Below are 24,737 nucleotides of genomic sequence, written 5' to 3'. Positions count from 1 at the left end.
GTACTATGACAGACTTCTTGTCTGCCGGAGGGACCAACTTTATTGCGCCCTTTGCCAGCAGGGTTGCGACCTCTGCGTGCATGACAGCAGCATCATTGCCCACCATTGTTGCACAGACACCCCGAAACCTGGGGGTAAACCGGGTGAACTGAATTGTGCAGACAAGCCTGACAGTTCAGATGAGCTAGTCAGACTCCCAGAAACCGATCCAGCGGGGTCAAGGGAGCTATAGGCGTACCCACAGTGGGGCAGCGAGGTGGAACAGACAGCCCTGGCATGGGAGGCATAGTGTCCCTTAGTGGAGGCAGAGTGCAAGCACTCCTCTGATTCCGAGTGGCAAAGAGGGCATGAGAAGGCAATGCATTCTCAAGCCGGCTCTGCATGGAAACTGGCAAGGGGAGAGGGGAACAAGAGAAGCGAGGAAGCACATCGCCAACTGTCGTCCACAGCCTCTTAGGATCCGTAGGTAAAGGAAACAGCTCTTTAAATCATGGTTTGGGTACAACTGGCTGGAGAGACAGTGGTGGAACAGAATGAAAATGAGATTCTTCTCCAGCCCTCCTCTGGGGGAAGAAGTGGTCCTGCTACCATCTCCTAATGGTCGCCCGTCTCAGGAATGCCACTTGGCAGGTTTAGCCACCCTTCTGCGGCTGGGGTGAAGGCTGCTGCTGTGGCTGAATGGGAGTGGAGAAGTCCACAGGGGGGTACCCACAAGTGTGGATGAGAACTTACATGCCTTGGAGGGAAGCTTGGGACCACCACGCACATGTGGAGGTGCTCTGAGGACATAATTGCATCCCAACAGAATGCTCCACTGGGGGAATCCCAGCATACCCCTTGGCCACTACACCATCGAGGTGTAGTGGCCAAGCTCACCATGGCCACCAGCCAAAGTAGTTCTCTTACGAGAAGAGGAGTTAGAACAGGGTGTGGCAGAGGGGACTCTATACCTTTTAAGGTAATCAAGTTTTGATCTTAACATCGAGATGGTCATGTCCCCGAAATGAGAACATGAGTCATCAACGAAAGCAGTCTTAGCTTGTTGAAAGCCCAGACATGTGAGACAATGCTCGTGGCCATAATGAGGAGCCATATATCGATTGCACCCAGAAACACATGGGCGGAATGACATCTTTAAAAAGATGAAAACATAACCCAAACTCTTTTTGAAGCTCTTTCAATGGTGCTGAAGTGCTCAGGGGAAGGCGGGAACTGAAGGCAGGAAGCTCAGATGAACCACTGAATCGCACCATCATATGAGCTCAGCTCCGAAGCAGAAGCTTGAATGCGAGTTGCTTGTGCTGGTCCTTATATACCCACACAGCGGGGTAGAGCTCGTGATGCAAATCCCACAGAGCAAGGTACACTGTGTACCAGTGGCACATTTTGTTACCACTCAAAGGTGATTGGGCTCTTGGGCGAGACCCCATTCATCAGTCTCTTTCTGACGTAATGTGGAACGTGACCGACTGAAAGGGAACCAGACTTCTTTTACATCAATGGAAATAATATTCACACTATCTGAATCATTTACTTAAAGTGAAAGTCGTGACATTTGCCAAGTATGGTAACCCATACTCGGAATCAGTGCTCTGCATTTAAGCCATCCAAGTGCACACACACAGCAGTGAGAAGTGAACATACACCCGGAGCAGTGGGCAGCCATGTATCCAGTGCCCAGAAAGCAACTGGGGGTTTAGTGCCTTGCTCAAGGACACTTCAGCCATGGGTATTGAGAGTGGAAGAGAGCGCTGTTCAATCACTCTCCCCTCCTACAACTCCCGCCAGCACCAAGATTCGAACCTGCAACCTTTAGGTATCTTGTGTGATGGTTTTAAGAACAAATCCTATGGTTTATTAATCACAATCTCCAGTTTACTTTCCAAACAAGATTACAACAACAACAAAATTATAACGTAAAAAACTGTTGCTCTCCACCCTCTAACTCTGTTTTCCCAAACAATGCTGCTTCCCTATTATCACCCTATTATCACTTTTATTATTCGAGCTCTAGTGACATGTAAGGGAAGAGGAGCAAATCAATTCACATAAGTCTAAAATATGAAACAAAGTTTCCTAATATATTTAAATCATAGAGTTAGAATAAATTAAAATTGATCAAGAATTGTAATATGGCTCCTACAATAGTGCAATGCATGCCATTCCCCTTACAGAAAATATTACTTTCTGTGAACAAATGACCAATTTGAGTCACAGCCATGGCCGTAGCCAGGGTTTGAAAATTAGTGAAGTCCATGGAGTTTCAATAATAATCCCCTTCTAATAGAATTGTGCTATAATAACCCCTATAAATACAACTAATTATATACTCTACCACTTGAAAAGGGACATAAATGTAGATGTTTTTGGGGGGATGTTCATTTTTAAATCATACCCTATTTATTGCATCAAAAAAATGTAATACTATAATTATGGGGAGGATCAATTTATCAGTTGTTTATTATTCATGCAAACATACATGTTGCCCACCAAACGTGTTTACAAAATTACTAAAGACAATACCTGTTAATCAACTGCTGTGGTGCAGAATGTAAAACAAATGTCATACATATTTTGACGTGATCGACACAGGTTCGAATCCACCTTTCTGCGAAATTTTTTCTCTCTTTTCAAATGTCAAATCACATCTTCAATGTTGCCAGATATTGCTATTAGAATAAACAAAAACCTCTAAATAAATAAAATAAACCAAAATTATTTAAATTATTTTTGAAATTAGGTAAGAAAGTCCTCACTGACCATAAACCGCAACTTCCTACTTTATTGACCTTCTAAAATGTCAAATTTAATGGAAAACAAGTTTAAAAAAATGCTTACAATAGCTGCATCTCGCACTCTAGCTCACAACACTCTGGGTGTACTCACACTGCCAGTTTGAACCGTGCCTGAGTGCGTTTGACCACCAAAGCGCGGTTCGTTTGACTAGTGTGAGTGCTCCGAATCATGCCTGGGCGCGGCTCGATTAGCCGGCCCTGGCCCGCTTGGAAGAGGTGGGCCAGGGCACGGTTCAGTTGGACTCGGGCGCGGTTCGCATGCAGTGTGAGCGCTAACCGTGCCGGAGCATGGAAAAGGACGCTTTGCATCACGGTTTTGCGACGCTCCAAAACCAACATGGCAGGGAAAGGGTCGCTTTGGTCTACGGCAGAGGTGCAAAACGCATAAAAACTAAAAACTGCAAAGTCCTTGCTGCAGTTCAGCTGGTACCTTGCAAACATCCTCATACGAGCAGCATGATTACGTGAAAATTTTCGCGTCACTAAGGTGACACATCTGTTTAACAACAGGCTGTGGACCAAACAACACAAAATTATCCACAAAGAAAACAGAGCGATGCACTCCATTGTGTTCAGAGAGCACCGCTCTTCCTGTTTATCCCGAAACCGTCGCACCATAATGACGTAAGCGTGCTCTGGCACGAATGCTGAAACCCTATATGTGAGTGCAGTCCAGAGGGGGAGTGGGGAGGGGGGACAATCGTACTCGGGCCCGGTTTATGGCAACCGTGCCTAGTGTGAGTACACCCTCTGAAGACTCATTCAGTCTCACAGCGATAATTTTCATACCACGGACGCTAAACATTCTGAATTATGTATGGAGATCCTATTCCATTATAATTTATAGCACAATTGTTTATACACTTATTTATTTGCCAATTTGTAAATCTCTTTTTTTTTTTTTTTTTTGTGTGTGTTGGTGTCTCTGTGTACTGGAAGCTTATGTCACTAAAACAAATTCCTTGTATGCGTAAGCATACTTGGCAATAAAGCTCTTTCTGATTCTGATTCTGATTCTGATATTCATAAGAGGAATCTAGCAGCAAATTTGTCAATCAGAGAAATTGTTTTTTGTTTTTTTTGTTTTTTCGGAAATGAAAAATTTACAGACGTCTGGACCTCGGTGACCTCATAGCTGGCTATGGCCATGGTCGCAGCTTCAGTGTATTTCTAGTGTAGGGGCGGTACACTTCAAAATCTAGAGAGTGTTTGACTGAACAGAAAGTTTGATGAGCAGCTGAAGTGTAGTGATGTCATTAACATTGTTGATCCATATTGGCAAAAGTGAGAGACTTTTGAATGCTTATTTCTTCTAAATGTGAGTTTGTCTTTGTTTTGGAGCACACTAGCTTATAGAAAATGTTAAGGCTAAAATATTCACACTAAAATCACAAACTTTAAGATGATTAACACAAAGACCAAGTACAAACTGTAGCTAAATTCAGTGCAGAATGCAGTTGTCAGTTCTGTAAATAAGCTTTGTGTGTAAACAGTGTTGAGCTGATAGAAGCACAGTGATGCAGTGTACTCTGTTTAAAAGCTTCATCTCAACAATGAATGTCTCTCTGATGATGACAGCTCTCTGAACAACTGGCCCAAGGCATTTCTACACAACACACTGTAAATTAAGTTTATGATACTGTAAGAGAAAAAAAAGGAAAATCCAGAAAATGTAGATTTTTTTTTTCCAGTAATGCAGCTAAATTTACCAAATTAAATTAATTTTACTCAACTATTAATGAAAGTTCATTGCACTTAAAAGAAAATAGTTGTGTGAACAGAATAAATCTTAAAATGTTTTGCTGTTTATGTATTTTTATGCATTGCTTGTTTTGATTATGCTGAAAAGATCTGTTCCTGCTTAATGATCTGTGATGTTGGGATTGAACAGAGTTTCTGTTGACTTTTGTGGTTATAGTTGTGCTGTGTGGAATAAAGCCTGTCAACATGCTTGTAACATCACAATTAATTTTCTTCTTTTTTTTTTTTTTTACTTTCTGGTACAGCTTTCTCAATTCAGTTCCAGATACAGTATTTGAGCAGTGTTTAGTTAAATTTTATATTAAGAAATATAATTTGGTGAACTAAATATTAGTGTGAATATTAGTTTTAGAACTTAAACTTAAATAGGTTAGGTTTTGATTTTATTTTATGGTAATACATAAATAGACTGACCAATAAAGTGAACTCAAGACTGCATTACTGTACACTCACAGATAAACCGAAGCCGACTCTGACTGTAAAACCCCAGAGTTCAGTGTTCACTGGAGACACAGTTACTCTGAGCTGTGATGTGGGACAGTTAACTGGATGGACAATTCACTGGACAAAAGACTCAAACCCTGAATCCACGGCTGATGCAACTAAAACAATCAAGTTTGTAAGATTCTCTGATGAAGGAGAATACAGGTGCAGAGCAAGACGAGGAAACTACTACAGCGAGTTCAGTAATACAGTTAAGATTACAGTAACAGGTCAGTGCTCGCTTACTTTCTATACTTTTTTAATGGAAGACAACTTGAGGTGTTATAAAACATAATTACTGTCATATATTAACAATGTGTTGTCAAACTACATGTCAAATAAAATAATAATAATTGTGGTATCACAGATCATCTGATATATTTTCAGATGTGTGAAGTGTGTTTTTTGCTCGTTTCACAGTGAGACCCAAACCTGTAGTTGGTGTTGATCCTGATAGACGTGTGTTCAGAGGAGAGACGGTCACTCTCACATGTGACATACAGCAGACAGGAGTCTGGCAGTACAGCTGGTATAAAGACTACAAACAAAATGCAGGTGCAGGACGAGACCAGAACTATAAAATCCCATCTGTGGATCCGTCTCATAGTGGTGTGTACAGCTGTAGAGGAACTCAGACACAAGCACCAACACACACACAGATGAGTGACGGAGTTACACTGACAGTATCAGGTGAGGCTGTTCATTTCTCATTACATCATCTCAAAACAAACAGATTGAGTCCATAACCAGCTAAATCTGATCTTAGTTTGACTCCCCTCATGCTAACAGTCAGATTATGTTATTATGATCTAGTTAAGAGTTTGTAACAGATATTGGATCAATCAGCTGTGCAGTGATAATGACAGAGAATAGCAGCTTTTATTAAAAATATAAAGCTTTTCTAACATTAGAAACCTTTACTATCACTTTTATCTACCGAATGCATCCTTGCTGAATAAAAGTGTTAATTAAAAATACATAATGAATATATATATATATATATATATATATATATATATATATATATATATATATATATATATAGTGCTTTAAGTGGGCTGGTACGCACCAGTACTCAGTATGCCACTTCCAAATATAGCTCTTGAGTGTACCGCCACCTCTCCGTACGCCCAGAACGTGCTTTTAGCGTACCGGTACACTCATTTGGACATCTGTTTTAATAGAGGTTTTAATCTTTTGCCTGTGCTGCCGCTTTTCAGAGCACCCTTCACAATGCAAGCTTCCTAATTCGTCCCACCGAGAGCAGAGACTACATTACCCATACACCCTTGAGTTTTACAAGTGAAAAGCGCATGCGTCACTTTTGCCGCTGTCAGTAACAACTCAACATGGCCGGAAAGGGTGTGTGAAATGCGCACACTGGACTAGGTAAAAATACAAATACAGTGAACAACACTTAATATGTTCTCCTGGCTTCAGACTCTAAATACTAAAACAACAAGGTCAGAATCAGATGACTCGCTGGCTGACACCCCACCGTGCCGGAATGATATCACTGCAGGTCAGACGCAAGTGTCCTCCTGCCAGCCCACATAACAGAATCCAGTGCCCTGGTCGACTGTTTAATGCGTATTCGGTCTTTTACTTGCGCTTCTGAATTAGGATTTAGTTTAAATCCTAGTCTAGCTCCATGCTCAATCTGACTCCAATTTCATGTGATCATTAAATTTAGACAATGTTTCTATTTAAATACTGATCACAAAGGTTGATTATGTATCAATTTTGATATTTGATTATTCCGGACTCAATTCAATTATCCGTTCACTGGGGACCTAATGTCTCTTTTAAGTCTCACGCTAGCTTCACGTGGATCTTACGATCACTAACTCGCCATTCCGATGCTAGTCAGAAGATGTAGGTAGGCTAATACATGTTTTGCCTGCCGCCTACTGCTTGCTTATGACAAAAGTGTAGTTTATTTAGTCTTTTCTCATACAATTTGCTAACAGCAGTGATCAGAAGGTCTCCGATGATGTGCCTACTGCTCCAATCATTCTTGAGCCTTCAGTTTGACCTATCCTGGCCGTAACTTTGCGGTAACAAAAGCCTCCTCACAGTTTATTAGTCATAATGATTTCAGACGAGTTTAGGATAAATCAAATATAACAATTTATTATTAGTCAGGTATAATTGTATCATGTCAATTACATAATGAAAGAATCAGAAGCCAATTTAGAAAGGATATTTGCAATTGCGAATCACATTGTAACCGCGTGGCAACTTTGCTCCTGCACAGACACTGTACTCATATGGGCAACAACCATGTGATCCACGCAGGAGACAAACACATTTAACATAGTCACACATGTAACAGTTATTCTAATTTAAGACACATGTTCTAAAATGTATAGAAAAGCACTCAGGTGTTTTAGAGAATAAACTTAACTCGACAATGTGCACAGGTAGTAACACAAACAACTGTACAATGTGCTCTATGGGCACAGTGTGTTCAACACAATTACATTTTTGAGTAAATAATAATATACCTGACTTCAGAAAGATACATAGTATGGCGCATATGAGATATACTCCACACTATGGGCTGATCTGACTACAGAATCGCCCCGTACTGTTTTGTCAATCCCCTTAAATACTCAAACCAGACAACAAAGAAATCTTCAAATCAGTTGTAAAAACATAATGGTCATTTCGGTTCAATAGGTTCCCGTGGTCACATAAGGGTCAAATCTGGTTGGAGTTAAACATTCTCAAAGACCCCTAAAGGGGAATACACCTCTTCTCAGCAGAACACAATTTTACAAAACTTCTTAAACTTTCTCATAATATAAATGACTACTGTGAAATTGACACCATTTTACCAATCGCACAGAGACCTTTAAAATGATACTAAACATGAAGTGGAAAAAACAACATTTTCACAAGATATAACATGCATATGGATATTCTTGCTTTTGGAGGAGAAGAGTGAGAGTCAGAGGCAAGGAGGGGAGAGAAAAGGGAGGAAGGAGGTCGTAAATAGGTGTTGTTTGCACTCCTTCAAGATCTCTTTTCCAGATCAGTTTTATTGTTTTATTGCATGGCAGAATGGTATCTGTTTTTTGTGAGCTCCTGAGTTTTGGCTTGGGGAGTTAATTTCTTAAGGAAATAATTAAATTCTTTTTACAAGCAAATTAAGTAATGCAGTAGCTCTTTCAGGTAGGGTGACCAGACGTCCCGAAAATTCGGGACAGTCCTGAAATCTAAACTGTTGTCCCGAATCCTGAATCTGGCCTAAATTGTCCAGAAAATGATACTATAGCAAAATCTTGAGTGGTTATTGTCTGATAAACATTAAAAACTGTCTGCAGAGGTTGAGTCGTCCAGCCTGCTGCTCATTGGCTGCAGCATCTTTTTTCTAAGTTCTAAAAAAATACAGTAGGCACGAATTTAGATATTCATTTATCTAATTAATCTATATGCAAAAAGACAATACAACCTTTTTGTCCCCTTTTTGTTCTAAGGATTGATGAAGAGAGTGCAAGTTGCTGCAGCTGCGAGGAGGACAGAAATGCACGTGTACAGGAGTGATTGAGAGTATGTAAAAAAGTATGTTTGAGCTCATTAGCGTTAGCGTTACAGAAAGGTCTGATTTAAGCACTGTTACAACAGTCATTTTTTTTTTGAGTTCATGATTTAGTTGTTGTTTCTTGTGGCAGACTAAAGAGTGATGACAGATGGTTGATTTTTGAATAAAAATGTGTTTAGTTATCTTTTATTATAGGCTACGAAGTCTAATATCATAAGCCCCCCTTCCCGTCACCCAAGCCGCAGACACCCCCACCCCCAAATGCTGGATTGCTGGATTGGGTTTTTGTGTTACCCAGCTCCCGGGTCAAATGTAACAACCCAATGTTTGGGTAGTTTTTGTATTCCTCAGATCCTGGGTCAGAGTTATTTATCACAGGGATTTGCTTCTCTTCTGGAGAGAGCAGTTCTTAGCGCCATCAAATTGATGCAATTACCGGTAGAATACAGGTGTTTATACATTTTATTTAATCTATAAAATCATTACCGTATTTTTCGGACTATAAGTTGCACCTGAGAAAAAGTCGCATCACTCCAAAAATACGTCATGACGAGGAAAAAAAAAACATATATAAGTCACACTGGACTATAAGCCGCATGTATTTAGAACCAAGAGAAAACATTACCGTCTCTCAGCGCCCTCTGGCGGCTGTATACGTTAATGTTTTCTCTTGGTTCATGTCTCTTAGTTCATTTCTCTTGGTTCATGTCAAATTAATTTTGATAAATAAGTCGCACCTGACTATAAGTTGCAGGACCAGCCAAACTATTAAAAAATAGCGACTTATAGTCCGGAAAATACGGTACTCTGCTGAATCTCGTTCAATTTTATGCAGAGCAACATACAGGCACGTGGTATGAATTACCTATGAAGGGATAGTTCACTTTCAAATTAAATTTTGGTATGTTTTAGCTTACCTCAAGGGCATCCAAGATGTAGCTGTCTTTGTTTCCACAGTAGTTTCCATTTTGATATTTTTAGGTCAAACCGTTCTTGTCTGTGACTCATACAATGTAGGTCTATGGTCACCACTTCAAAGAGCATGCACAGAGAAGTTCAAATTAAACAGTTCCCCAATGTAAGTACACATTGATGACCTAAGACACGAATTGAGCGGTTTGTGTTAGAAAAAGAACAGTATTTATATTGTTTTTACCTCTTGTACACAACCACATCCAAGTGATCTGAGGGCGCGCGTGCTTCTTGGTGTGTGACGTATGTGCGTGTTCTGGCTTAGTCTGCGCAATCGCCGGAAAGCAATGGAAGTAATCTCTCGCACGTGTACATCACTCATTGTTTACACAGATTTCAGAAGTGTTACCTTTTACTGTGAATATCTAAACATATTTAAACGTACAGGAAATCACAATGGGAGACCATTTCGATATATCAACAGACAACGTTGAATTTTTTTTCACAACCATATTTATTTGAACCAGAATATACAGATCAAGTACTCAGAGCGATGGAGGAAGCATCCGCTGCAGCAGCACATCTTCAAGCCTCAGAGAGACAGAGATCTCTTCAAAATTATTGGTGTTTTAGTAGCAAATGTTGTGAGATGCCAACAGAAGTGGAGAGCATATGTTGTCGCAAATGGAACATAGCAATGCTACAACTACAAGATGACGACGAGGACATTGACAGTATCGCATCACACACATGCCTGACTGAAGATCCTGAGTTTTCTCCGCTGTTGAGCCGCAGTGTTTTGCACATTGTGTTTAGTTTGCCATGCATAAACTGGAGGCGATGTCAAATGCCAGGGGGACCCAATGGCACGCAGTCAATAGAGTTGGAGTAGAAATTGAGCTGACCCCTCTCTGTCTGGAATCCAACAACTCCTTTACTGCATATGCTGGGGTTCCATCAATGTCCAGCAGTGGAGGAAGCTCCTGGTTCCTGACTTTGGGGTCAGCATCCGGGTGGAACAGTTTCAGGAGGGAAACATGGAAGGAGGGAGAGATATGGTAATTAACAGGAAGCTCAAGTTCATAAATGACCGCATTAATCTGTCTCAAGATTTTGAATGGGCCTAAGTACCGTAGGCTGAGCTTCTTACTGGGCAGCCGTAACTTGAGGTCCTGTGTGGAGAGCCAGACCCTTTGTCCCAGTTGGTAGGGAGGATGCGGACGACATCATCGATTCGCTTGAATCTCTTGATTCCTGACAGCTCTTTGCAGATGTACATGAGCACTGTCCCACACCCTCTCGCTACGGTGAATCCAGTCATCGACTGCAGGTACTAGGGACGTTTTTCCTGACCACAGGAACATGGGAGGTTGGTATCCTAGCACGCATTGGAATGGTGTAAGGCCAGTGGATGAATGCCTCAATGAGTTTTGCGGGTATTCTGCCCATGGAAGGAACTCTGACCACTGATGCTGCTCACGTCCACAGTATGACCTGAGGTATCTGCCAATCTCCTGATTCAGCCTCTCCAATTGTCCATTTGATTGTTGGTGGTACCCTGAAGTTAAACTGACATTAATCATCAATTGTTTACAGAATGCTCTCCATACCTGGGACGTGAACTGGGTTCCTCATTCTGAGCCGATGTCTTCGGGGATACCGTACATCCTGAAGACATTGTGGAACATGGCTTGAGCAGTATCCATAGCTATGGGAAGACCTTTCAGAGGTATGAGTCTACAAGCCTTGGAGAAGTGGTCAATGATTACTAGGATTGTGGTAAATCCATCAGATGGGGGTAGATCGGTGACAAAGTCTATCGATAGGTGTGACCAAGGTCTCTGAGGTATTGGTAATGGTTGTAACAGACCAGATGAAAGTTCCTTGGGGGTTTTTGACTATGCCCACAAAGGACATGACTTGACGGAATTTGCTATATATTTAACCATAGCTGGCCATCAGAAGGAATTTTGTGCAGTGTGCGAGAGATACCTGGATTCCCAGGACACAGTGACGTATGGACCCACTGTATGGCAGGTAGTCGAAACCTGAAAGGGACATAGTGTTTATTAATGGGACAACCTTGATGTGCGGGTTCGTTGTTTTGTTCCCTTTGAATCTCATCCATTAAATCCAAGTCCAAGTGACTGGTGCGATGATGATGGATGGTAGCAGGATAGATTCAGGTTGGTGATTTGTCAGTGGGTGGTCATGTCTCCTGGAAAAAGCATCTGCCTTGCTATTTTTACTGCCAGGGCGATAGGTCACTGTGAATTGGAACCTGGAAAAAAAACAAGGACCAGTGAGCCTGCGAGGATTTAGTCTCTTAGCACTTTTTATGTATTCAAGGTTCTTATGATCAGTGATTACCTGGAAGGGGTGAGTGGAACCCTCAAACCAGTGCCTCCACTCCAGTAGGGGTCAGGGTGTTTCAAGATGGGTGCAGTGGTAAAGCTGTGCTTGGGGTTAGAGAATGATTGTATAGCTTGGTCAGTCCATTTCAACTTTGATGGTTTACCTTCAGTGTTAATTTCGTTGACGAAGACTATGACGAAAAATATTCGTCAACTAACCTTTTTCACGGACGAAAACTAAATAAAAACTAAATAAAAATTCAGATATGATGACGAAAAACGTGACGAAATACAACTGACACTTTAGTCAACGAATAAAAATGAGACGAAAATATATGGGAGGGACGAATAGAGAAGAGATCCAATCAGAGCGAATCTTTGAGGGTAGGTTGATCTATGCAGAAGCAGCCGAGCCATTTTAAAAAGCCGTGGCAAATGCAAGCGCAACAGCTAAACAAAGCAGCAGTTACACAGAAAAGAATGAGTTTGCAGAAATTCCCACAGTTTCGAGGACGTTTTCATAACAGTTTAGTTGTTTACACAGGGAACTACACTGCGACCTTTTGAAATGCCATTGCGACCCAAATTTTTATGGGGTCGTAAATGTATCACTGATTATTTTTGTACCTACTTATGTGTAATGCTATGTTTTAATATGAGCATTTATTAAAACAGAAATGTGTATTTTAAGAATACGTTTTATAACATGCTCCGACCATTCAACACATCAAGTTGGCTTCAGCCCCGCGATGCGGGAAAGTTGAACTGAGCAGCTGGTTACTCGCGCAACACTGAACCGAGCTCTCCCTCAGGACGTTTGCATCCTCCTGCACCTGAACGAACAAATACAAATCGCATTTTAAATAAACATAAGAAAAAGAGCGAAAAGTGAAAGAGCTCAATTCAGCAGCACGGTGTTCTGGTGTTCAGGGAGCAAGCAGAGACGCGTCTCAAAGTCTTCTTGCTTTTGTACCGACAACAAATACATACTAAATATGTCGAAATACCCGTCTTGGAAAGTGTGTTCAAAAAGTCTGTAGTTATGTCTTCAGTGAAAGTAAAGAGTTGGAAAGAAATCGGATGCATATCTTTATAATGGATGCATTTGTCTCTTAAAGTGACCGCGCCTAATTTACTAGCTCTGCTGTCAGTGTCTTTAATGTATGAAAATGAAAGTACATCACTCACTGCTCTTGATTGAATTACTTTGTAGTTTTAACAAGAATTTATCCAAAGTCAATCCAAAAATCAGATAGAATAGATTATATTGTTTTACTAGTGACTAAAAAATACAAAAAAAAAAATATTATTAGGGACCTGAGCATGTTTTGCTCTAGTGTTTCTTTCTTTAATTGCTAATGCAACCTTTTCACACCACAGACTGAACCAAATTAAGCATTGCATCCGACATTATCAAGATGAATTTGTTGTTCTGACACAGTTTAACCCTGAGTTATTGTCATATTTTATTACCAATTTCTAAACTACTGCAAATAAACTGTGATATTGTAAGAAACGTTGAAGGTGTCTGAATACATTTTGGTTTGATTGTGTATTTTATTTTACAGTGAAGACTATGCAGTGCTATTTTAAATGAACAAAAACAAACTTTAAAAAATTTAAACTTTGTGTAAATAGCACAAATAAAGAAATAGAATGAACATACAATACAAATATAATATAGGTGGTTGTCTATTTCAATAATACTGTACTTCATCTTGACAGAATGTCATATGCATTGCATATCATTCAAGACGAATGCATATCTTTTTCAGAGAGCATGTATATTTTTCATTGAGAGCAGGCCTAATGTATTTTTTTATAAATACCATTCCATAACAGACTGATGGAAACATTTAGTCAAGTCAACTAAGTTGCCTTTGTTCTACTAAAAAAAACTAGACTAAGACTAAAAGACTTAAGACTAGACTAAGACTAAAACTCTTATGATATTTAGTCGACTAAAACTAGACTAAGACTAAAACATTTCAGATGACTAAAATGTGACTAAAACTAAATGGTGTGTTATTCAAAAGACTAAGACTAAGACTAAATCCGAATTTGCTGTCAAAATTAACACTGTTTACCTTTTAATAATGATGTCAGAGGTGCTGCTGTGATGCTATAGTTCCTTATGAATCGTTGGTAGAAATAGGCAAATCCCAGAAAGCGTCGAAGCTCCTTAACGGTGGTGGGTTGTGGCCATTCGGTGACTGCCGTGATCTTGGATTTGTCCATTTCCACACCCTGATGGCTGACCTTGTAGCCTAGGAAAGATGTTCGTTGCACATGAAATTCACATTTATCTGCCTTGACATAGAGTTGATTCTCTAACAGCCTGGTAAGTATTGTTATGACATGACCCTTGTGCTCCTCTTCAGACTTAGAATAGATCAGGATATCATCAATATAAGCCACCACAAATTTGTTCAAGACATCTCTGAAAATCTCATTAATGAAGGATTGAAATACCGCAGGTGCATTGGCCAGCCCATACGGCATCACCTGGTATTCATGGTGCCCCCTAGTGGTCAGGAATGCAGTCTTCCATTCATCATCCTCCTTGATTCTAATGAGGTTATAGGCTCTTTTCAAGTCTAATTTAGTGTAAATCTAGGCTTCTCTGAGTTGTTCAAGTGCTGTAGGGACTAGTGGGATTGGATAACGAAACTTTGATAGTGACATTGTTCCAACCTCGATAGTCGATGCATGGTTGTAATCCTCCATCCTTCTTTTCCACGAAGAAGAATCCCGCTGCAGCTGGGGAAGTGGATGAACGGATGAACCCAGAGCTGAGAGCTTCCTTGATGTATGCTTTCATAGCTTCACTTTCAGGACGTGAAAGTCGATAGATTTAACTTTTGCGTGGCAAGGCGTTTGTTAAGAGATCAATGGCGCAATCCCAAGGATGATGAGGTGGCAGTTGAGTGGCTTTGATTTTGCTGAAGACCTCTTGAAAGTCTTGATAATGGGATGGTATGGTAACGGCTTGCACTCTGGAATTTCGATGCTGGTAGTGAGACAAGGCTTAGAAAGGATGTTATTCAGACACTTGGAAAAACAGAATTGGGACCAATCTTTGATCTCAACACTCTGCCAGGAGATGGCTGGATCGTGAACAGATAACCAAGGATATCCAAGGATGATTTCATGGCATGGAGAGTCAATGACATATAACGTGATGGTTTCTTGGTGAAATAGGCTTACTTGCATCTTCATGGGTTGGGTTTGTTGAGTTATGCCAATTGTTGTTCACAGTGTTCACCTTGATAGGGGGGTCACATGGTAGTACGGGGATGTTGAATGTTGTAACGAGGCCTTGATGAATGAGGTTTAATGCTGAGCCAGAGTCAATCAGCGCTGTGAATTCAAATGAGTCATTTTCAGTAGTCATCTTGATGTTGGTAGTGAGAGATTTTACATTGGAAATAGAGATGTGATCAACACTTGTGTTGTCAGCGAAGTCCCTCTGTGCCTTAAGTGGACACATTGCATTGCGGTGGCCTGCATTACCGCAGTAGAAACAAATTCTGGATGACCCGTCTAGATCTCTCTTCAGATGACAGCCGTGTAACTCCCAGTTGCATGGGCTCGGGACTGACATGATCATTGACATGGCTCGATTCAGACATCTGTGTAACTTGAGGGATATGCATGAAGCTCGTGGACTTGCTTTGAGGGCGGTGAGTATGGATGAGATTATCAATCTTGATGGCCAGTGTAACATAATCAGAAAAAGAATGATCCTCACCCTTACAAGCGAGCTCTTTCTGTAGCTCCATATTTAGGCTGCAACATGGTCTTGAGTGACACGTCGTTCCAACCACTCTGAGCAGCAATTGTCATAAACTCGATAGCATGTTCAGCGGGCGATTTGCGGCCTTGAGTTAGTTGCATGAAACAAGTGGATACATCGTTACCCCCTGTCGGGTATTCAAACACATCTCTGAGTTGTTTTACAAAATATGGATAGGATGTTTGAAACAAACGGTCAGTTTCCCAAACTGCTGCGGCCCACTCGATCGCTTTGCCCGTTAGCAATGACATGAGGAAGGCACACTTCTTATCAGCATTTATAGACATTCTGAACTCTGGAGGAAAACAAAACTAGAGGTATTTCGTATTGCTTGGCGTGAAAGTAACCTATCCTACAGAAAAGCATTAAAACATGCTAGATCCGATTACTTTTCTTCTCTTTTCTTCTCAGAGAGTGCACTATAGACCCCCCAAGGAACAGTTCCACTCATTCTCTACTATAGGAGAGGAAGAATTGTATAAAATTGTTAAATCATCTAAACCAATAACATGTATGTTAGACCCTATACCATCTAAGCTCCTAAAAGAAGTGCTTCCAGAAGTCATAGATCCTCTTCTGACTATTATTAATTCCTCATTGTCATTAGGATATGTACCCAAAACCTTCAAACTGGCTGTTATTAAGCCTCTCATCAAAAAAACACAACTTGACCCCAAAGAACTAGTTAATTATAGACCAATCTTGAATCTCCCTTTTCTGTCCAAGATACTAGAAAGGGTAGTATCCTCACAATTATATTCCTTCTTAGAGAAAAATGGTATACAGTATGTGAGGATTTCCAGTCAGGATTTAGACCGTATCATAGTACTGAGACTGCTCTCCTTAGAGTTACAATTGATCTGCTTTTATCATCTGATAGTGGGTGTATCTCTATTAGTTTTATTGGATCTCAGTGCTGCATTTGACACAATTGACCACAACATTCTTTTGCATAGACTTGAACACTTTTTTGGCATTAATGGAAGTGGATTAGCATGGTTTAAATCGTACTTATATGACCGCAATCAGTTCATAGCAGTGAATGAAGATGTATCATATCGATCACAAGTGCACTATGGAGTACCTCAAGGCTCAGTACTAGGGCCGCTACTCTCCAAGCTTTATATGTTACCCTTGGGAGATATCATCAGGAAACATGGTGTTAGCTTTCACTGTTATGCTGATGATACTCAGCTCTAAATTTCTTCGCGGCTTGGTGAAACACACCAATTTGAAAAACTAATGGAATGCATAGTCGATATAAAAAACTGGATGACGAGTAATTTCTTACTGCTAAATTCTGTAAAAAAAGAGGTTTTATTTATTGGACATAAAAACTCTGTCTGAGACTTCATGACTGCTCTGTCAATTCTTCGTCATCAGTTAGGAACCTAGGTGCGCTTTTTGATCGCAACTTTTCCTTAGAAATCCATGTTTCTAGCATATGTAAAACTGCATTTTTCCACCTAAAAATATATCTAAATTACAGCCTATGCTCTCAATGTCAAATGCAGAAATGCTAATCCATGCATTTATGACCTCAATGTTAGATTATTGTAATGCTTTATTGGGTGGTTGTTCTGCAAGCTTAGTAAACAAACTACAGCTAGTCCAAAATGCAGCAGAAAGAGTTCTTACTAGAACCAGGAAGTATGACCATATTAGCCCGGACCTGTCAACACTGCACTTGCTCCCTATTAAACATTGTATAGATTTAAAAATATTGCTTATTACTTATAAAGCCCTGAATGGTTTAGCACCTCAATATTTGAATGAGCTCCTTTTACATTATAATCCTCTACGTCTGCTACGTTCTCAAAACTCAGGCAACTTAAGATAATACCTAGAATATCAAAATCAACTGCAGATCCTTTTCCTATTTGGCGCCTAAACTCTGGAATAGCTTATCTAACATTGTTCGGGAGGCAGACACACTTTTGCAGTTTAAATCTAGATTAAAGACCCATCTCTTTAACCTGGCTTACACATAACATACTAATATGCTTTTAATATCCAAATCCGTTAAAGTATTTTTAGGCTGCATTAATTAGGTAAACTAGAACCGGAAACACTTCCCATAACACCCTATGTACTTGCTACATCATTAGAAGAATGGCATCTATGCTAATATTTGTCTATTTCTCTCTTATTCCGAGGTCACCGTAGCCACCAGATCCAGTCTGTATCCAGATCAGAGGGTCACTGCAGTCACCCGGAATCCAGTACGTATCCAGACCAGATGGTGGATTAGCACCTAGAAAGGACCTCTAACACCCTGAAAGACAGCAGAGACCAGGACAACTAGAGCCCCAGATACAGATCCCCTGTAAAGACCTTGTCTCAGAGGACCACCAGGACAAGACCACGGGAAACAGATGATTCTTCTGCACAATCTGACTTTGCTGCTGCCTGGAATTGAACTACTGGTTTCGTCTGGTCAGAGGAGAACTGGCCCCCCAACTGAGCCTGGTATCTCCATTCTGTCACAGATGGAGTTTCGGTTCCTTGCTGCTGTCACCTCTGGCTTGCTTAGTTGGGGTCACTTCATCTACAGCGATATCGTTGACTTGATTGCAAATAAATGCACAGACACTATTTAAACTGAACAGAGATGACATCACTGAATTCAATGATGAACTGTCTTTAACTATCATTTTGCATTATTGACACACTGTTGTCCAGTTGCTTTGACCCAATTTATTTTGTTTAAAGCACTATATAAATAAAGGTGACTTGACTTGACTTGACTTATCGTCAGAGTCAAAGCTACCCAGACACTCAGTAAGCAGTTTCGGCCCAGAATTCGCCCGCATCTGGCCCGCATGAAATCCAGAGAGGGTACGTACACAGATAGGCAGTCCAATCCAAACAACAAGACAGTGGGCAATCCTAAAGGCAGAAACAGGGTAACCAGGCAAAGATCATACACAAGAAGGCAAACTATGGCAATGGGAATAACGCTCGGGAAGGCAGAGAGGTTTGCAATACTTCGCATAGTACTTTTGGCTAAGGCCACACTTAAATTTCCACAAAACAGGAAATGACAGGTGAAGCAGAGGGAGCAGAACACAGTCAGTACTCGGGAGAGGGCTCCCTCTGCTGGTGTGGTGTTACACGTACATGTGAGAGGATCACTTCCGGCGCTTTCCGTCGCTTGCACAGACTAAGCCAGAACACGCGCACCTCAAACACATACACACCGGTCTTTCCAAGTGTTGGAAAAGCCTGATGCTTTGCAGAAAATAAACAATTTTATTCATAAAGATACAGAATACAAATATTTCCTCAGAGCTGTTTACTGTTTGTTTTTGGGCAGGTTATAAAGGCAGTCGCAGTATACTTAGGATATTAGTGAAACGCAGGAGGGCGGTCTCAGCCGTGAGCAGTTCCCTGCCGAACACAACTCCAGCTCGGACTCGGGAACCAGCACGACACAGCACAGTTACAGTGAAAACAGAATATTAGAGACTGGTTAATAACATGTAAATTACTTCTGTTTAACTTTTAATTTTTAGTTTTATTGTTTGTTAAATGAGTTTAAATATGGGCAATACGTATAGCCTATTGAAAACGATATAAACAATGCTGTAAATGATAATTAAAGGAAAATAAAAGGAAGTTAACATGCAAACCAGTGGTTGTGTGGATTATTTTAGAAAAGTGTAGAGGATTGAAGTTAATCTGTAAACATTATTTAATGTATGAAGTAAAAAATAAGCTAGTAAAATAGTAAATAATCATAAACTTCATCTGGGTTAAACCAACCCCTTATGCTGGGTTTAATAAACAACCTAATGGGTTAAATTAAATTATGGGTTCTGTCCTATAGTTACGCAGCCCTTAGGTAAATAACAACCCAAATGGGGTTGTTTTTAACCCAGTAATTTTTAAAGTGTATATGAGTCACATCCGTCTGTTTTTATAAGAGGACTGAATGTGACGGTTGGGTTTAGGAAAAACACAAGGAGAGGGTAGGATCCAATTGCAAGGGATGTGTTTAATAAACCGAAGGGTAAATACAAAATAAACAGTCTTGTGAGACAAACAAAACAAAACAAAACAAAAGAGGGAACCGGATGAAACGGGAACTCGGAGGGACGAGAAGGTAAGGGGAAGTCTCGGGAGACGAGAGCATTAGACACATAGGGTAAGGACTCCATACAGATGACAAAGAAAGACAGCTATACATAGGGAGACTAATGACAAAGGATTGTCAGCACTGGTGCGATTTAATTGGAGTGCAATTACTGTGAAGACAGAACCAGACTAGAGGAATTAAAGTGCCTATGGTGAAGTGCCTAAGGAGAAGTGAGCTCACTAGGGAACACCCAGGAAAACAGAGACTGACAGCGTGACACTGAATCAGTTCACTTTTAACTGTGTCAGATGTTTCTTTACAGGACAGATGCTGTGATCAGTGATCAGGGATTGTTTTAGAGCTGAATGCAGTTATTATTAAAAACAGATCAATTACTTGGCCTCGTGTGCTTCCAAACCCAGAAGACTTTGGTTAGTAAAATAATAAAAACCTGAGAAGTTTCTGTTCCTCCATTTAAAGTCCAGGAAACTAAAACTTAGAAAATCCAAAGAGCATGTGAAGATGTGAATAAAAGCCTAAATTACAATCTGTTTATCATATAAAGTGATTCTATCTCTTCTCAAGACTTGGATTAAACTGCTAGATTCATATGGATTTGTATTATAACATCTTTATGACATTTTGTCATATGATTGTCACTCTGCACTGCAAACTCACGTTTTTTTGTCGTGTGTTTTGAGACACATTTTGTTTTCTTCACAGATTCCCCCAGATCTACACTGACTGTGACTCCAGAAAGTCCTGTATTCACCGGAGAGACAGTCACTCTGAAGTGTGTGATTGCGTCTCACAGTAACTGGAGATATGAGTGGTATAAAGACACAGACAGTGTAATGTTACAGACGTCTGATCGTTACACTGTAAGCAGAGACACTCTCACTATCAGAGGAGTAATTACATCTGATGAGGGTCAGTACTGGTGTAGAGGACAGATAAGATCAGTCTCATCTCAATCAAACTCTGTTTCTCTCTCAGTGACGGGTGAGTTTAATTTCACTGTCCGCATAAACTCACTTCACTACATGAAAAAACACTATGTCCAACATTTCAGCTTATCAACAAAAATGGTTACATTGCAAATTTAATTCAAACAGAAATTTTGATCCAACTTTGGAAAAAGGTCTCTGTGGTTGTGGTTGATAATTACACATTACATATTTTACCAAATGGAGTCAGTCTATGGAGAAACTGTATTCTGTTCACAGTTCACACACTATAAGCTACAGACACAGTGAGGCTCGTACAGATGTGTGTTGTTCTGAACCAAACACCTCAATCTGAACACAGATTTAAAACACTTACACTTACTGACTTTATAAATAGTTACAGAGGAAAACTGTATGAAGGTATTTTTGGAGCAAATCAGCTATGTCTGTGACAGTGGAGTATTTGTAGAGAATAGCCAAACACGTGTTTCAGTAAATTTAAAAATCAAAAGTTTCAAAATTGTAGATTTTTTTCCTCTCCTACAAACAACATAATAGTTAAACCTTCTTGAATTCTTCACTGCAGGTGCACAAATCATATTCTATGAATCACAAATAAAGAAACTCGTACGCTCACATGTTGTGCTTCTTTTGCTGCATTGAATATGGTGCAAAACACATTCACACACCTTCAACAAAAATGAAGTCACGGACAAATGTTGTAAATCTGCAAATCAGCATGTGAATTCTTGCAATGAGATTTGCACACTTGTAGAATGTTTTACATATTTTTGTGCGCAGGTCTTGTGGCCTAGCTGACATGGGGGTCACAGTCATTTATTTATTTTTTTCCTCTGAAGCAGTGGCGGCTCTAGACAAATTTTACTAGGGGGGCCAAGGAGGGGCCAGTGTTTAACCAGAGGGGCACATTAAAAATGGCAACATATTTTATTTAAATGTAATGCAAATAAATGCAAAAAGTAATTCTTGAAAAAATCTACACCGTAATTAACAATCTAAACATGATAATAAAAACAAATTACTATTTTTACTCTTATAAAATTCAATCAGGTAATCATACATTAAACAATTTAATATTTATATATGAATGTCAAGAATTCAGAAGTGTATATATTTATAATGCTTACACTACACTACACAGAAATAATATACAATTAAATTATGCTTATTTTAAATGTATTGTGCAGGCTAAAAATATAATAAGCTTTTAATAATATTTCAGTGCGCAAAACCATGATAATATGAAACGCTTCAAAACTGAGCTCACAAAGTGATTTTTTTCATAAGTTTATGGCTTTTAAAACGTGTGTGATCTAACAGGCACAAGCAAGTCTTTTAAAAACAGCAACAAACATAAAATACAAATACACAAAATAAAGTCATTTTATGCAAATCCACAGCATTTTTATCTACAGATCAAGCATTATAATGTGAGTATATAATATTGGAGAGTTTTACCATGCATCCTGCTGTAAATGGACGAGGTGCGCGCTATTTGAATACTGAATGGAGAATGATTGACAGGCGCAGAGGAGGGAAAACAAGGTTTCCGTAAACTTTAATTTAATGATGTAAATAGTCTTCTGTCCATAACATTAAGCTATGGAATTGCTTCAGATGACTTTGAGAAATTATAATCAGACCCAAGTCACCCAAACTGAAGTGAAAAAAACGTCACCCAAACTGAAGTGAAAAAAACGGGAGGCGCTAAAAAGCGCTCCTTAAATGATCATTTCTAAAAACGAATGAAAAAAAGAAAATTATAAGAGGCACAAAGCAAGAAGCAACACACAGAAGAGGTGCAGAAAAAATATCAGTATAGAGTAAAAAAATCCGTCATTAACAGCTGTGTATTAGTCTGTGATGTTTATGTAGTATTCTGAAATAGTCTTTTTAAAACATCTTAACTGGGAACACTGACACTGTGGAATGTTTTTCATTGAATTAACTGCTTATTTAATTTGACTTTATTTTCTTTAAAATAATTGAAGCTTCTGTAATGTTGTTTTAATCAGTTACATTACTGCTTGTGTAGCAGATCCCTTTCTGCACATAACGAATTTCACACAGTAGACAACAGGATGGCTTGAGAACAGCTGAATTTATTGACCCGCCCTGGAAACATATGGGACAATTTGATCAATATTTTTCGTTGCGCCAACCTCTTCCCACATCACACACAACATTAAGTAGGAAGAGCGAGAGAAAATAAGTGCGTCTTTCCTCGCCAGCGTCTATCCGCAAACTGAGGATGACGTAACTCACTTGTATACATATTTAACATTATGTAGCAGATACATTATTGTGCAAATAATACATTTCTTTCGTTAAAGGAAAAATAAAGTGATGAAATGGCTGGATGTGTATATATTCTGCAAACATATCAATAGTAACACATAAGAATAATGTTGTTGTTTTTCCTTCAAAACATCAGACACATCCACATTATACTCTATAGAACTGCAAAACCAGTGTAGTAGATGGCTGTAACATAATATAATGTATTATAGAATCTGATAAATAAATATACAATATCTGCTCAAAAGCACAATCCACATATTCATTATAAACCCAATTTACAAAAATTAGATCACGTTATGCTGGTTAAATTGAAGAACTGAACATACCTGGAAACATATGGGACAATTTGATCAATATTTTTCGTTGCGCCAACCTCTTCCCACATCACACACTGTGCACAAATCAACAGTTAGTTCACTCCACGTGCGTCCGATAAAGCTCACACAAAATTCAAAATACACAATATGCATGTGTACAATCGATTCAATATAACATTGTACTCAATGATCAACGAACTTTAATTGAATGAACTCTACTTACATACCAACATTAAGTAGGAAGAGCGAGAGAAAATAAGTGCGTCTTTCCTCGCCAGCGTCTATCCGCAAACTGAGGATGACGTAACTCACGCACTCCAAATGCATAGCGCGCAACACTGATAAATATTCCACACAACTAACACCCCAACCGATAGTTCCCAAAAACAAAGAAAAATAGTTTTGGGAAGTTCATCATACAAACCCAAGACACAATCAATACTTTTCTCTTCCCAACTTGCTACATTCACCCCCCTGAACTTCACAAAACTAATCTAATACTAGTGACTAATCGAAATTGGGGATGTGATCACACTCTAAAAACCACAGTATCTGCACGCAACAACCCTGTTACCCAACTCACTGGGAGAGTGACAAAAGAAAGTTGGCCAGACTCTCAAATGCCCACCCGCAAAAAGAAGTGCCATAAACACTACTCCAAAGATACTCAAATGATCACCACTAATATTTTACCCCAAATGAATTATTCAGACTGGAGAACTCAAATGCCACTTAAGAAGTTTTTGACCATAGAAGGCTAAGCGTAGGGCTACGTAACAAGGTCTTCTGGGTCATAATTTGAATCAGTCTATCAACTGGTTTAATCAATCTGCCAGCCCTAGTTCTGACCGTGTGAGTCATATCAGACGAAGGCTGAACTACTTCTCCAGGAACTCCGTCAGTTGGTTTTGACTTTTCCATGTCACGTTCAACTTCCTCAACATTCATATCATGAGGGTCAGATGCGGGACTCTGAACTTTTTCCCAACTCACAATTTCATCATCTATTCCATCAAGGACATGCTCCGATCCTGATCTGAAATCTGAATCTCTGGTCTCCTCTCCCATTGAAGGGCTCAATTGACAAGCTGGAGGATGAACTGCTCCATTGGAAGTGTCAGATTCTGAACTCTGAACTTTTTCCTGAGTCTCACTTTCAACGTCCGTTCCATCAAGGACATGCTCCGATACTGGTCCGAAACTTAGACCTCTGGTTTCCTCTGCATTTGATGGGGTCGACAGACAAGCTGGAGAATGAACTGCTTCATCAATCTCGTTTCCAACATCCTCTAATTCATTTATAGCTTTGTCGTTCATAGAGTCATCGGTCTCAAAGTCCGACCCGGAGTCTTCGGAAGCTGGTTCAACACAATCCTTCCTCACGTCAACAGGTAAGAAATTTGCACGTAAAAGCAAGTTCCTATG

General features: G+C 39.8%; 1 protein-coding gene and 1 long non-coding RNA gene across 2 annotated transcripts in view; one reads left to right on the top strand and one right to left on the bottom strand.

Moving 5' to 3' along the window:
• Positions 1-21,292, top strand: part of LOC113105427 (basement membrane-specific heparan sulfate proteoglycan core protein-like) — a 31,660-nt gene extending 10,368 nt beyond the window's left edge. Inside the window, exons 5-7 of the mRNA XM_026266487.1 lie at positions 5,012-5,269; positions 5,460-5,729; positions 20,450-21,292. Coding sequence (XP_026122272.1) covers positions 5,012-5,269; positions 5,460-5,729; positions 20,450-20,832 — 911 coding nt within the window. The 3' untranslated portion in view covers positions 20,833-21,292. The remainder of the gene's footprint in view (positions 1-5,011; positions 5,270-5,459; positions 5,730-20,449) is intronic.
• Positions 21,293-22,685: 1,393 nt separating this feature from the next.
• LOC113105491 (uncharacterized) lies at positions 22,686-23,653 on the bottom strand. The gene is made up of 3 exons (XR_003292367.1): positions 23,540-23,653; positions 23,322-23,386; positions 22,686-22,809 (listed from the first exon to the last, which is right to left on the bottom strand). It is a non-coding gene; the product is annotated as an uncharacterized LOC113105491 (long non-coding RNA).
• Between the last annotated feature and the right edge of the window lie 1,084 nt (positions 23,654-24,737).

The sequence above is a fragment of the Carassius auratus genome, chromosome 7 (assembly GCF_003368295.1).
Source record: "Carassius auratus strain Wakin chromosome 7, ASM336829v1, whole genome shotgun sequence".
NCBI classification, from domain to species: Eukaryota; Metazoa; Chordata; class Actinopteri; order Cypriniformes; family Cyprinidae; genus Carassius; species Carassius auratus.
Note: the sequence above shows the minus strand (reverse complement) of the source record. Positions and strands in the feature narration are given on the sequence as shown.